Source organism: Parus major, chromosome 3, assembly GCF_001522545.3.
Source record: "Parus major isolate Abel chromosome 3, Parus_major1.1, whole genome shotgun sequence".
In the NCBI taxonomy this organism is placed as follows: Eukaryota; Metazoa; Chordata; class Aves; order Passeriformes; family Paridae; genus Parus; species Parus major.
The window spans coordinates 21,290,006-21,304,123 of NC_031770.1; the positions used below are offsets into that span (position 1 = coordinate 21,290,006).

Consider the following 14,118-nt stretch of genomic DNA (forward strand, 5'->3'; position numbering starts at 1 on the left):
ACATGATAATTACCACAGCAAAACTGATGTGCAATAGACTGACTTGTTTTCATGCCCTAACAGTTTGAAACTGTTTAATAAAGAAAGCTTTTGAAGTTGAAGTTTGAACTGTCAGTTCAAAACAGCATCATGGCAGCCTTGCATCATGGCTGGCAGACCAAAGTATTTATGACAAAATAGGATATCCTTCAGCAGATCAAAACTGAATGGCCCACAGCTCTATGAAAAAGTACACTTGCAAAGAAAGAATAGCTGGGCTCTCCAACAGAAGACTGCCAGCATATTTTACACTAAGAATGAAAAATATTTTGACAGCACAAGCAAGGAAAGGTAGAATGCCATTGAAAAGCCACAACAAGCAGCAAAGCAGCAACCCTACTGACATCACTGAGACTAGAAAAGAGGTAGATTTACTTTTGCCAAAAAGTATAAGATACTTTAAGCAAAGGCTATGCACATATCTTAGCTCATGACTCTAGCTCTCATCAGCAACCTACACATTATTTTTTGCCAGGCCCCATTAAATCAGCTCAGCAGGTAACTTCCATTGATAGAACTGTTCAGAAGGTCTGGACCACTGCTGTGCATCCCACTGGGATGTAGCAAAGGCTCCTTGCTTGTGTGTGTCTGATACATTCATGTCTAAGTCCAGATCTGGAGCAGCAGAATGCACCTGTGCTGTACACTGTTAAACAAAGGGACAATTCTAATCTCACTCATTTGATCTGTGTGGGACAGAAGCACAATACACAGATCCTGAATTCACTCCAGGGAAGAACAAATCTTCCCCTGTACTTTATAGTTTTAAGCCACTGTTGGGGAAAATGCAAATTATGTGAGTCTATCACTCAAGATTCTCAAGAGCTAGAGAAGGGAAAAATTTTTCTCGCTTACTTACAAGGTGCAAGGAAGCAGAAATTTGCATGTAGCTGCATCCAGTCTATTAACAACAGCTTTTGCAGATATATATTGACAGACCAAAGTCTTTTGAAAAGAAAAAAAAAAAAAAAACCTGTTCCCTAGCAATGCAAGCATGTAAGTTTCTATGCATCCTTTAGCTAGAAAAGGATAATAGTTTAATGGAAGAAGCAAGAGGCTGTGAGACAAGAGCAGTTCTAATCCTGTTGTGATTGGGAAGTTAACCTGAGTCTGCCTCTCCCCATGCGTAAAATGGGGATAATTAATCCTCACTTAACCATGTAAATTAAATAATGTTTCAACAGTGCTGCAAGTGCCACATATTAATTAATGGCTAGGCAATAAAAAGGAAAGAGGCAAAAGTGGAGGACTTTGCTACTTACCTGCAAGTTGAAGGTTGTGCTGCAATTTTAACAGAGGAGATATTGGGCACTTGGAAGATGAGACCCTAAATTATCATTCAGTCTTAGACAGAAAGGTTTCTCTCTCACAAGCACACAGCTATCAAGTACATGAAAGCAAAGCACATGTAATTCTGCATTTCACATCACTTCTCTGCAATGCAGTAAGCTGATATTAACCATGGAAACGCCATAAACAAACACAAGGAGAAGACATACATCATGGTAAGATCCATACCTTGAACACCTTCCAGAAGCAGATCAACCCCCTTTCTATAAAAGCTTAAGGCAGTTTCATAATCTTCCTCCTCCTCCTTCTTCAAGGCCAGTTTTATTAACTCGCCTGCTTTTTCCAAGTAATCGTGTTTGCCTGGCTTGGATTTTAAGCTTCCAGTAAACAAACCATGGCTTTCCTTTCCTCCTTCGGGTTTGCTCCACTCCTGCTCAGATGCCAGTGTGCTTTGGACTGGGGGCTCAGAAGTAACACAAAGACCAGCAGCTCTACTGGGAGAACTTTGGTTGGATGCCATTCCATCATCTACCTCGGCAAGAGAATCTGCATCGACTGTCAGAGAGATCAGGTCACTGTCACTGGAGAAGCCTGAAAGTCAGAAATTCATCCATTACTCTACATTGCTCATATACCTTAGGAGCCTTCCAAACTCTTCATCCCAGTCAAAGATTTAGCTCTTTTCACTTATGCAGTTTCCTGAGAATGCCCACAGAAACTCCCTGATTGCAATGTTGTCTCTAAAAAATTTTAGTACCTAAAGAAACATATTTTTAAAAATTAACTACAAACTCTGCAGAACAATAGGTCTTCATTTCAGTACTGGGAATGAAGAGACCAACATCTAACACTCAACTTAAACTTCCAAAACAGCTCACCACTGGGCTCCAGGAAATTACAAAATTAAACCTGTGTGAGTACTATTAGAAAAGCCAATCAGCAGGAGCCAAATTACTGTTGCAAGAAATCCAAACATACTGTTTAAAATCAGTAAGATGAAGCATCCTCAAAACAGTAAATGAGGAATTTGAATTAACACAGATTTACTGTCAGCTTATGTATCCTGCAGCACTCAGTTCACATGTAACACACATAATCTTCCTTCACTGCTAACACATGGTAGAATTAATTACTTAACACCTCTTTCGTCACTCAAACCTGAGCTAACATTTTATTTTACATTTGCCATAAGTCACTATACCCTTACTGCAAGCTGACCTTCAGTTAGACCACAGGAACTTTTCATGGTTATTTGGGAAGAAATGGCAACAAAGGTATTTTACATATATACCATTTCATTCTATAAGGACTATCATCCACTAAAGACTTTCACTCAATTAGCAATTTCCAATTATTTAATTTCCACAAATGTAAAGGAAACAACTTCTAGATCTCACCTCCACATTCTGATTGGCTCGTAAGTGTCACATCATCAAGCCCACTTAAATCCTTTCGAACTGAAAAGGAGAAGGAAAAAATGTTTCTGACATCCACATGTACAACAGACTACAAGTCCCCTTGCCATCAGAATGAAAAAGCATGACCCTACTACAGGTAAGTCTATAATATGAAATTGCTCTATGACTGCCTGTCAGAGACATCCAATTGTTAACACACCATTAAAACTGGGAGAGTGGTATTAGGCTTGCCATTTCTCAGTGTTTCAAAGATTTAAAAAACAAAACACAGGTCCTTGCTTGAGTGGGAGATTATTCAAACATCAGACTCCAATCCGTCTCATTCCAGCAGCAGAAAGACTATAGTCCCTATCTCTCTCTGCTCTGATGATTTATGGCTAAGGAGACTTAAAACAGGAAAGTTTTCAAAGCTGGGACCTACACACCAGGGGAAAAAAAAAAGCCAGCTTTCCGTCTCAAAAACATCTTTCCAGAATAGTACCCTGCATGAGACATATGGAGCAAGGCACAAATTTGGCAGTGCCACCTGGATATCAAGTAGCAGTTTGTTTTATCACCTTGGCACATGTACTCACCAAGGTAATAAAATAGGCAACAAGGTCAAGACATTTAGCTGTTTGCATGCAGAGATACTTTCTCCTATACTATTGTCAGAGTGAAGAGTTTAACCACATATCCAGGTGGCATGTTCTGACTCATTTCCAAAAAGTATGTGGCAGCAGCAAGAAGCTAACTCAAAGGCAACTAACTCAAACTTTCCTTTACATTTTGCAGCTGTAGAGTTATAGCAGGTTAGAATTTGTGGAAGAGGAGTAAGAAGGTACTGTAGAAATACTATTTTTCTAAAAGCCAGCAGTACTTTACCATGAATGAGAGGAAAAAGTCATGAAGGAGAACAAATTACCAGCCACTCTTTGTCTGAAAAGCAAGGGATGGTGATATTTGTGACCTAGATTACTTGAGAGGAAGGGACAGGGTGCACAGAACACAATGCTCCTGATCTTCTCATGGAAGGGCCATAAAGTGAAGTGTTCATGCAAAGAAGAAAACTGACTGGGTAGCCCTCAAACCTGCAAGAATGAAGGAAAACTCACAACAGAAAAGTTGGAGGAAGACAGAAGATTCATTAACTAGCATAATAATAATGGGCCATTCACCTGCTCAATTTAGGGGCAGCAATATCAAATTTGAGGGTGGAGAACTGAGCATTTATTAAACACCACTTAGACATATCAGGTGGCAGAAGCAGATCTGATTGATGGACAAAGAGTGCAGAGAGAAAGCATGAATGGAAAAGCTGAGGGTTTTGGAAGGTTGTTCTGGCCACCCAGATGAGATGAATAAGAGCCCATCCACACAGCAGATCTCACACAGACTCAAGCTCCCCTCCCTGCAGGCTAAACAAAACCATGTTTGCTCTTGCCTTGTAGCCAACTCGACCAAAAGCTGTATGAACACAGACAGCATGGCACAGAGCCTGAGCTAATAAACTTCCCTTTAGGTCAGGCTTAGAGCCTGGAGTTGGCACCACACAAAAACAGTCGTGGGGTTTCCAGTCAGCTTATAGGGTAGGAAGCATCTCAAGTGCACAGGCTTATTTCTGGGAAGAAAATGTGGACATGGTAAAACAGAAGGAGAGAGGAAAAAAAGAAATTACTTCCTGATGAAGTTCTCTAAAGAATCTGGTAAGGTAATTGATATAGAAACACTTATGAAGAGAAAGTTGGACATCTGAACATCATCCCATGTACTCAGAGAAGAAGACAAAGTGACTGTCAGGAATATAAGATGAGAATAATGAAGCTGAAATTGAACACTGTATTTTTTACTGTAATTGAATCTCTGTACTTGTCTCTGCCTTGTGCAATTTCACCACGTATCTGAAAAGTAAACAGTTTCCAAAAATTGGTGGAAAGCCTGGATAACCTGGCCTCTTGCAAGCAGATTCCTATGAAAGCATGAAGTGCAAACTCCTTTTACAGTGCAAACTCCTTTTACAAGCAAGGTAATTGCTGCTTATTTTGGTACAAAAACGTTTCTACTACTGTCAACTTGCATCTTCCACCATTAATGTGCACACCTTCTGCAAAACGAACTTTGTCTGGAAAGAACAGATGAAAGTGAGAAAACACAACCCACCCTTAAAAACAATCAGCAGCACCTGTGAAGGGATGGATTTGCTACTTCTCAGTTCAACAGCCTGAATGAACCGTTCCCATGTGGAGGCCCTTGGATGCCCACAGAAGGCAGCACAATGAACCAGCCACAGTTAACTGCCTTAATCAGACTGGGAAAAATCAGATGCAGGCAGGAGGCTGTGAGGAAAGTCAGGGAGAGGACTCAAGGCCAAGTATTGCCACTGCCATCTAGAGGTTTTAAAGACAGATGTCTCCTTCTGTCCATAGCCTCCCCCATCACCAAAATCTGCTTTAAAGCATAAGAAGATATGAGCTGGAAGACACATAAGATTTTAGAAAATATAACTCCACAAAATTCACATTCAGCATCTCCAAATCCTGTGTTCATAGGTTCCAAGTACCCCGTAAAAGCCCTCCAGACGATTCAGAAGGGTATCAAAGAAATTTTCTACTTTTCAGCATTTTTTCTTTTCAGTATTTTATCTGACATAAAGGAAGTGGTTTTCTTCTGCTAAAAAAATGGGGCCCTTGTGAATAATGAATAGAAACATTCACATTAAGCACTTCTAGAAGCACTCTTTACACTGTGCCCTATAAAATAAAGTGAGTGCATTGTCAGAATCCGAAATGTTGAATTTCACAGAAATCATGAAAACCCTTTAAAACTAGTTAGTGTTACTTATCATAACTGCCCTCTTCAACTAAATAACTATATATAACACATACTAAATATATATATATATATATATATAATAGACACACACAATGACAACTTCTATACCTTTCCCTTCACAGAACAAAATATTGTGGGGACATTAGTTCATTAACATCATAGAAGGTACTACAAGTGAGCCAAGCTCACTTCCTATGTAGAATATATTGTACAACTAAGCACAAAGTTATTGACATAGAGAGATTCTAGTGAGAAGTCATACAACCTCAAGAAAAAAAAAACACCAACCACAGTTAGAAGAGAAAACCCCTTTTTTGTTATGCAAGGATTGTTTTATCAAAGCAAATTTATGCCATAAAGAGCAGATCTCTTCCTAAATAAGCTTAATAAGGGTTTAATAATGTGGATTTATACATGAGTCCTAAGCAATTGCAAAGGAAAACTTAAGAGTTGGAGAAGGATTTCCTAGAAATTACAAGGACCAAGCATAGATTAGAAATACATAGATATCTAAAAGATTGCATGGTGCACAGAAATGCTTAAGCTGACTCAGTCTACAAGCAGTCAAGAAGCTCTAGTAGTTTTTATTTGGGCTGACTGACCCTTTCATACAGCTATACTATTATTTAGTGCAAGTGAAGTGCCACTAAAAGCACCACTAAAATTACTCTACATGTGGTATCCTAGTCAGCATGTAGACCTTTAGAAGAAAAAGGTCTACCCTTTAGAAGAAGCAGCTCTACTTCTTCCAGAAGTGCGGACAGCTCTGCTGAGAAAAATTTCTCTCTTGCCAATCCCGCCTCAGCATTTTTGCCATAAAAAACAAACAGAAACTGGAGGCCAATGCTCCATGAAGAACTCTGTCACTTGTCATTTATGAGCTGCTTTAAAACAGATCATGCTATGAGGTTATGTGGGAAGACAAAGCAAACCTTCAGAGCTGCAGTCAGACAGGTTGTCAGTCAGAGAGTCAGACACAGGCTCAACAGGACCAATCAATTCAGAGCCATCATGCACCTCTCCACCCTGAAAAGAAAGAGGGAAAGGAATTACTTGGCTGCTGTGCTCTATGGAAATTATCACTGTATAGAAGTGATACCCAAAATGATATTTCCTAATCAGTGAGTACATTACTTTATCTTTAATGAATTGAATTAAACCATATAAGCCTGCAAATTAAACAAGGATTTTCAGTTAAGTCATGTTTGGTTGCCACAGACTGATGACACATCTAAATATTTAGCCTACTGCAGCTTCAGAATTTTGAACCACACAGACCTGCACACCCAAGTCTAACAGGAGACAATAAAAATTCTCCTGATCCCTTGTGTCACATACAGTCTGTGCCTTTCAGTGATGCTCCCAAGCACAGGACTTTGTCCATCAGACTAATATCCCACTCAGGACCTACTATCTTGAGTTCAGTTGTAGTTGTGACTTAACAAAGATTCAAGAAGGACATTCCTCTCCAAACCTGAAAGAAATCAAAGTGAACTAACAACAGCACTAGAAACCACCTAAATTTTTTGGTGTTTTTTTAATTTCTGCTTCACATCTCAGGTGCACACTTTCCATGCCACTTTAACAGAATGTGCACCATTTTCAAGGCCATGTTACAAACCAGCATTGCTAATCTGTCTTGAACCAGCCCAGCACATTTTCACACAAGCCAGCTTATTCTTCTGGAGATTATAACACATAGATACAGAGAACACTCCCTTCAGACACTTCTAAGAATTCATTGTCCAAGTCTTTCTTACCACAGCTATTTGTACAAAAATCTGAAAAGGAACAAAACCACCCATAGGCAGAGCTAAAAGCACACAGGCTGAGCTGGTGACACACCAAACCTAAGGCTCTCTTAGAGGAAAGCAAGACACCACATCAGCTAACAAATGAGCCTAAATTATTGCATTTGCATAACCCCCTTGAAGACATAGTTTGTCCTAAAAATACATTGGTTTTCTAGTTTTATTCATTTCCCTGCAAAGCCAGAAAAGGTCCAGTGGGAGGCTAAAACTAATACTTTTATTAATCAAAGGAGGGAAAGAGAGGTCTGAAAAAGTACAGAAGTATTTCCAAAGAACTGAAAAAATGCAAGTGCAAATAAAACAAAAAGTAAAATAGTCTAACGTGGGCTCACACTCATTTATTGACACCAAAGACACTTAAAGAAAATTACTTAAAGTATTTTAAAGAACACTGCAATAACTTCATCATGAAAACAAGTGAAGAATTTTAAGCTTTGATAAAATTTTGCTCTTGGAAATATATATACATATATAATTTAAATATACTAAATACATTAATAGGCTTAAGTCTCATCTCAGCCAGATGAACATTTCCTTAATTCCAGAGAGTTACGATCATGGGTGCATGTAAATTCATGCTTATGAGTTTGCAGAACATTAGACTAAGCTATTGAAAATAAAGAGCTTTGAAGGAACTATTGAAAAGAAACCGTTTCAGCTGCAATAAAGAAGTCCATATCAATGTACTGTCCTAAAATTTGTTATGGAGACTGGTTCTCACAACACTGCACAAGCAGCACGTTGGACTAGTTACATGCCAAATTTGTTCCTCTGGACCTGAGTCCACAAAAGACCATACAGAAACAGTGTAAACAGTCTTCACTCCTTTGGTTTGAAATTATAAACAACTACTGAAAATATAGAAACAGTGATAATATTTTTATTACTTCCCAGTGGAATTTATCATTATAAGTTTTGCTCATCATTCAATTAAAAAAAAAAAAAAAATCAAATCCCTTCACCTGAAGTTCCTGTAAAACTTTCCACCTTGCAGAGGTGTGGCATGGGTTTTTTTTAAAGCTGCATTTCCAGAGTGAACGGAAAACTCCCAGTCCCTTCACAAAGCATGTCAGACCAGCTCACTCTCATTCCGTGGTGTATAAAGTACAGCAGAATCAGCACTATACTTCAGTCATGTCGGTAAGAAGCAAATACTTCTGCAAATACTAACCAACCTTAAAAAACTCTTCCAGCTGTTTGCTGTTATAGAGAGCAGGGATATTGGCAGAAAACTGCAAGAGATCTTCAGCACATTGCCTTCTTTCTTCAATCACAGTTTCATCAAATCGCCCTGGAACAGAGACATAGATTAACAGTTTTAGAAATAACTACACATTTATTTTGCAATAATAACTGCCACAAAAGAAAACAAACGAGACAAAAGCAACCTTCTGGAGACAATGCCCTGAGTCTATGAAAGTCACTCCAACGCTTCAGGAGAACATAGCAAATCTTCAAACTTCCTATTCTCAATTGTCCCTAGAGTCCCGTCTTCTGCAATCCACTCGGATGATGAAAGCTGGCAGCTACGACAAGAATCCTTCGCCCTCTTATCGTAAGAATATGTGAGGCAACACTCTTGATTAGCCAAGAGACACTAACGGATGTCCAGTGTTATCTGACAATAAATGATACATGCACAATTTGACAATATGCCAGTCAGTGTCAGCCTTGATTATGGCCCAAATCCTGTAAGGAGCTGAGCAATCTTCACGTATTCTCAAGAACAATGCACAATATGAGCGGGAAGTAAACAAAGTATTGCTAAAAGCCCCCAAACAGATCTTCAATTCCAAGGTGCCATTTATGGAGGAGACAAAGTGTAGGGGAGATGGTGAAGCCCTGCTACCAGGCACTGAAGCTTTCCTCTGAAGTAGCTCCATGCAGACAGGGTCTCATCTCCTTCTGGATTCAAGAGGTAAACAGAGCTGGGAAGCAGCTCATTTACTAAAATGTATGAATCTTCCTTTTTCTCTACTCAGCACCCAAAACATTCCAATTAGAAAAAACATACTTAAAAAACAATCCCACAGTTCACCTGAAGAGATTTGCTTCTCAGGAGAAAACCCTTGGATTGCTACCTTAAATTCACATCCTTCACAATTGCACGCAACTTATTTTAGCTTTTTATATCAACATCACTTTGTTGTTGAAATAGTTACAAGTTTACAAAAGAAAAAGGGCAGAGGTTAACAGTAATAATTGGAGGAGAATAGAACAGTTATTGCAACAGCTATACAGAGGGGAAAAAAGGACTGGGAAGACAAGTTCAAGAAACAGTACTGCTATAACAGCATGACCAGAAAAATAAGAACCACCTGTGACAGCTCTGTGGCATTAACCTTTGAAGAGGACAAAAGAAACATTGAATACAAAAGCAAAATTCATTTATACTTAGAGCAAGCAAAAAAATAATCCCAGAAGAAAGTATCAAAGCAGGATTCTTTCCAGAAATTCTTCAAGTAAATAGCTCCTGCCCATGCGGTATCAGAAAAAAGAAAATAAAACTAAAAAGACACACACATACTCACAAGATCACAAACAAAGCTTTTGGGGCTTATTTTTCCCATAAAAGAAAAGAAAAGACATCATTGGGCTAATTTTCAGCTGGACTGGTTCCGTGCCTTGCTCACCCTGCCGTTTCAGCTGTACAAACAGGAGCAGCTGTACAAAAGAGTGAGCAACAAGCAAGCAGAAAGAAGGCAAAAGCAATGCTACCACGGTGAGTGATAACATTGAAATCAGGTCCTATTAAACTGCTCCCCAAACTTCCTAAGTCTTCAGAGCAACACTGGGGGTGCATTAGGGCTCTTGGTTCATTCCATGCAAAATTGGACATCATGGAAAGAAAACAACTTCCCTCAGCAAAGCACAGCAGCATGGGTCAGCTAAATGAATCCACAAATTCACACAAACGCTGTTACAATGCAGTAGAAAATCAATTGTGAAGAAGTAAACACCGAACAATACGAGAAACGGAAAACTTTTGCTAGAAAGAAATTCTGTAGGATATTTTTCCTTGTTTCTCAAGAATCTCTCCCTGTTTCATTTCACTAAACACAATAAAAACTAATTTTCCTTATCCATATCTTCTCAGTATTTCCACTGGGCACCAGAGAGAAGACATCAGGATCAGCCCTGCCAGGCTGGCCAGTGTGCATTCACTGACTGCCAGGCCACTGCAAACCTCACAGGTATGAGCTGAGCCTGCCTGGCCCTCAGCAGCACCAAAACACATGCTCTCTTCTTACCCAGCTGCCATTCCACAGACTCTGCAGAAGTGTGATTACATTTGCAACCACCTCCACTCTCAAATTTAGCTGATATTAGCCACATCAGTAAGGGGTTCAACTTTCTAAAGGCACAATTATACATGCCTTAGTTTCTCAGGAAGCTGAGCTAAAAAAAAAAAAAAAATACACGTTTGAACAGAGCTGTTGAAACATTAGTCACTGTTGCATTTTCCAGCCCATTAGCATCATGATACACTATCAGAAAAACTGCTTCTAGAACTAGAGGGCTTTAGGGGAAGGAAAAACATTATTCAGTACTGGTTCAGTTCACAGACCTCCTGGCATCTTGCTGGCAGTTTAATTCCCAGGCAGCCCTGGTTAACTCCTTCCTCCTTTTCCTTTCTTCATACTTTCAAGCAATGTTGTATTGCTTAATACTTTCATTATCACTTTTCCCAAGGAAATGCTCAAAGGTGCTTACACAGCCAGCTAGCTGACTCTTCAAACATTTCTATCAGGATGTCATTCTGCATCTAAATCAACATTATTTCTGCTAGTCTTTACAATCCTCATACACAAATTTCATTATAGGGATCACATCTTTCTGATTTTTTTAAGAAATGTCAACTCCAGCTTTAGCATCTAACACAGTTGTTACTCCTCCAGCAATGATCCATTCAATATTTCCTATTTACATAAAAACTAAATGTAAATTCCTGTAAAAAGAATCCACAACTAATTTTGTGAAGCAGACCTGAACTAAACACCCAGCAAAGTGTGTGTTCATGTTTCAGTTAGTTTCTCACAAGACTTCTTACTGTATACAACATCAAATTCAAAAATATGCTACTTAATTCATTGCCTTCAAATACAAAGGACATCCTTATGTGAGCTTTATAATGAAAATAATCTTTCTGACTCACTGCTAGCAAGTTATCAATATCTGGGGGCATTCTGTTTCTTTTTTAGTGGGTAGGGGGGTGTAATATTTTTTTATACTAGAGTGCATTTCTGCAGTTGCTAGATACAACACATGCAGATTTACCCATATTTTGGTAAAATGCCATGTGTGGTCAACATATGGAAATATTTACAAGTGTCCAACAACAACAACAAAGTAATTTGAAAGTACTGAAGAAAATTATGTTGATGCATATTAGGAGAGGACATTAATCATATCCCAGATATAGATATCATAATTTTAGCAGCTGGATATGTTAGGGCATCTTAGATCTCCATGATCAAGTTCACTGAGGTTTTCCTATAAAACAAGTGAAAATTGCTCAAGTGAAGCACAGAGGAAGTCAGATGATTTCTTTTTCCCATCCATAGCAAGTTTTCTGCAGCTCTACTGCAAGAGCATTAAAATACACACACTCTGTGGCAAGCCTTTAGTTGCACAAAATATGGAAGCACAGCATGACACATTTGTTTTTGAATACATCTCAGTTCTCCACACCATCTCCTGAAACTCTGAATGAACTGAACTGGAGAGGCTCCTCAGGTTTAACACTTCTACCACAACTAAGTTCAATTGTGAGAACCACCATTGCCCATTTTGCAAACTGCACTCTCTTTAAACAATAGGTACATACATTATTTAAAGCACAGGTATCCAAAAAAAAAAAACAAACAAACCAATAACAACAAAACCAAAAGCTCCACCAGTTGACTGCAATTCCACTCACAGTTTAATTAGAAACTAGTCTAAAAGCTGCAACAATTGTAACATCACCACAGGGAAGCAATGCTGCAGAAATGGTCCATCAAAGCAGCAAGGAAACAAAAGATCTTGAGAGAGACTGGCCTTGCAGGTCATCACTAACAGAATGAAACTGAAAACAAGTTTGTCAAAACCTTGTTATCTACTAAGATTGCATTTTTCCTCTAGTACAAAAAAAAATTGGGATTTTTATTTTAAATAAAAACTAATCATATGGCAGTTACCATGTGTAGAATTGCGATGGAAAGATACACAGTAAAATTTTATGTTGTAAATACAAAAATAACTCTTAAATTGGAGAGTCAGTAGGGCTACTCCTTTCAGCTATGTATCATTCATTTAAAATTTGTTTTTACATTACCTCCACTTTTCTGTATTCTTCTGTGTCTCGGTTTCATTTAAATGTAGTGGGGTTTGTTTTAGTTTAGTTTTCATTTCAAAGAACTTTTTAATAAATAACTGCATCGAATGTTTCTGTGGATTTCCTTCTCTCACACTGTACATTTCAATCACTGTTGTTCACTAAATACAATAGAAGGATGTTTTTCAGAAGGGATTTCACTCCCCTTGCTTACATAGCTAATGTAAAAAGTTAATTTGCATTTATAGCAATTTTAAATTATGTAAGATATTAGACACCTATATTCTCTTCCACCCTGATTTTCTTTTATCCCTCTTTCTTCCCTATGAATAGCTATCATATCTTCTACCTGAAATTAAATTATGCTTTGGAAATACTAGCTTTTTTAAATAATTTGTCCAATGAGAACTCTACTCTATAAATCAGATTTAAAATAATCTCAGAATGAAACTAATACTGCATGCTTTAGTTAACCATTATTGCCCATGCTCTCACACAGCACCAAAACTTTCAGAGCACTTCCAGCTTCATAAACAAGCAAAAATAAAATTACATAAAACTTGGGTACAATTTGGCTGATGTGAAATACAATTAAAGTCAGGCATTTCAAACAGCTCTGTGCAGAGAACCACAAAATCCGCATTAGAATTCAGCTTCATACATGCAGGCCAACAAATGCCTAAAACATACCAATCTGAGACACACAGAGAATTAGTGAAAATAGCCTCTAGATGACTGCCCAGCACTGCTAAAAAAATGCCACACAAAGAAAACCCATAAAAATCAGCACTAGATATGCACCAAAAAACACCAAATACTGTCTGGGTGCTAAAACGTACACAACACATCCAAACCATGCAAAAACATGTATGGCAATAAATACAAAAAACAGACACAACACATGGAAACTGCAAATACACATAAAGCATGCACTACAGGTGTGGCAAAAAAAGCCAAGTAAGTTCAACACTAAAAATGCTAAACATATAGGGAGGGGAAAAAAAAAAAAAAAAGGATGTGGTATCAGGATGTAAAAGGAAAAAAAAAAAGTAAGTCCATGCTGAAGTGTGCTGCATTTTTAAAAAACCACCAAAACATATTTGAAACACATGGCAATGGAAAGCAACACTGCAGCAATGCCTAAAAAACACTTTTTTAAAAGTGCAAAAAGCTTAGCCAAAAAAAAAAAAGCACATCAGAAATTCATCCCAAAAGATGCCAAACATATTGGACACCCAAAATACCACTGCAGTAATGCCAAACATATTGGAACAACACTGTAAGAACCAAAACCCACACCAAAAAATGCATAGAAAACCCAGACCAGAAACAAGAGCATATGGCAGAATCACTTTAAAAAATGCCAAACATCCTGGAAACTAAACCCCATACAAGATGCATAGAGAACCCATAAACACAATCTGAATGCTGA

At 38.3% G+C, this 14,118-nt stretch overlaps 1 protein-coding gene across 2 annotated transcripts in view; it reads right to left on the reverse strand.

Annotated features, from left to right (window-relative positions):
- RPS6KC1 (ribosomal protein S6 kinase C1) overlaps positions 1-14,118 on the reverse strand; it is an 86,169-nt gene that overhangs the window by 60,394 nt on the left and 11,657 nt on the right. For both annotated transcript variants that reach the window (XM_015622444.3, XM_015622445.3), the window contains 4 exons: positions 8,545-8,660; positions 6,491-6,584; positions 2,727-2,786; positions 1,558-1,920 (listed from right to left, as the gene is read on the reverse strand). In XM_015622444.3, coding sequence (XP_015477930.1) covers positions 1,558-1,920; positions 2,727-2,786; positions 6,491-6,584; positions 8,545-8,660 — 633 coding nt within the window. The remainder of the gene's footprint in view (positions 1-1,557; positions 1,921-2,726; positions 2,787-6,490; positions 6,585-8,544; positions 8,661-14,118) is intronic.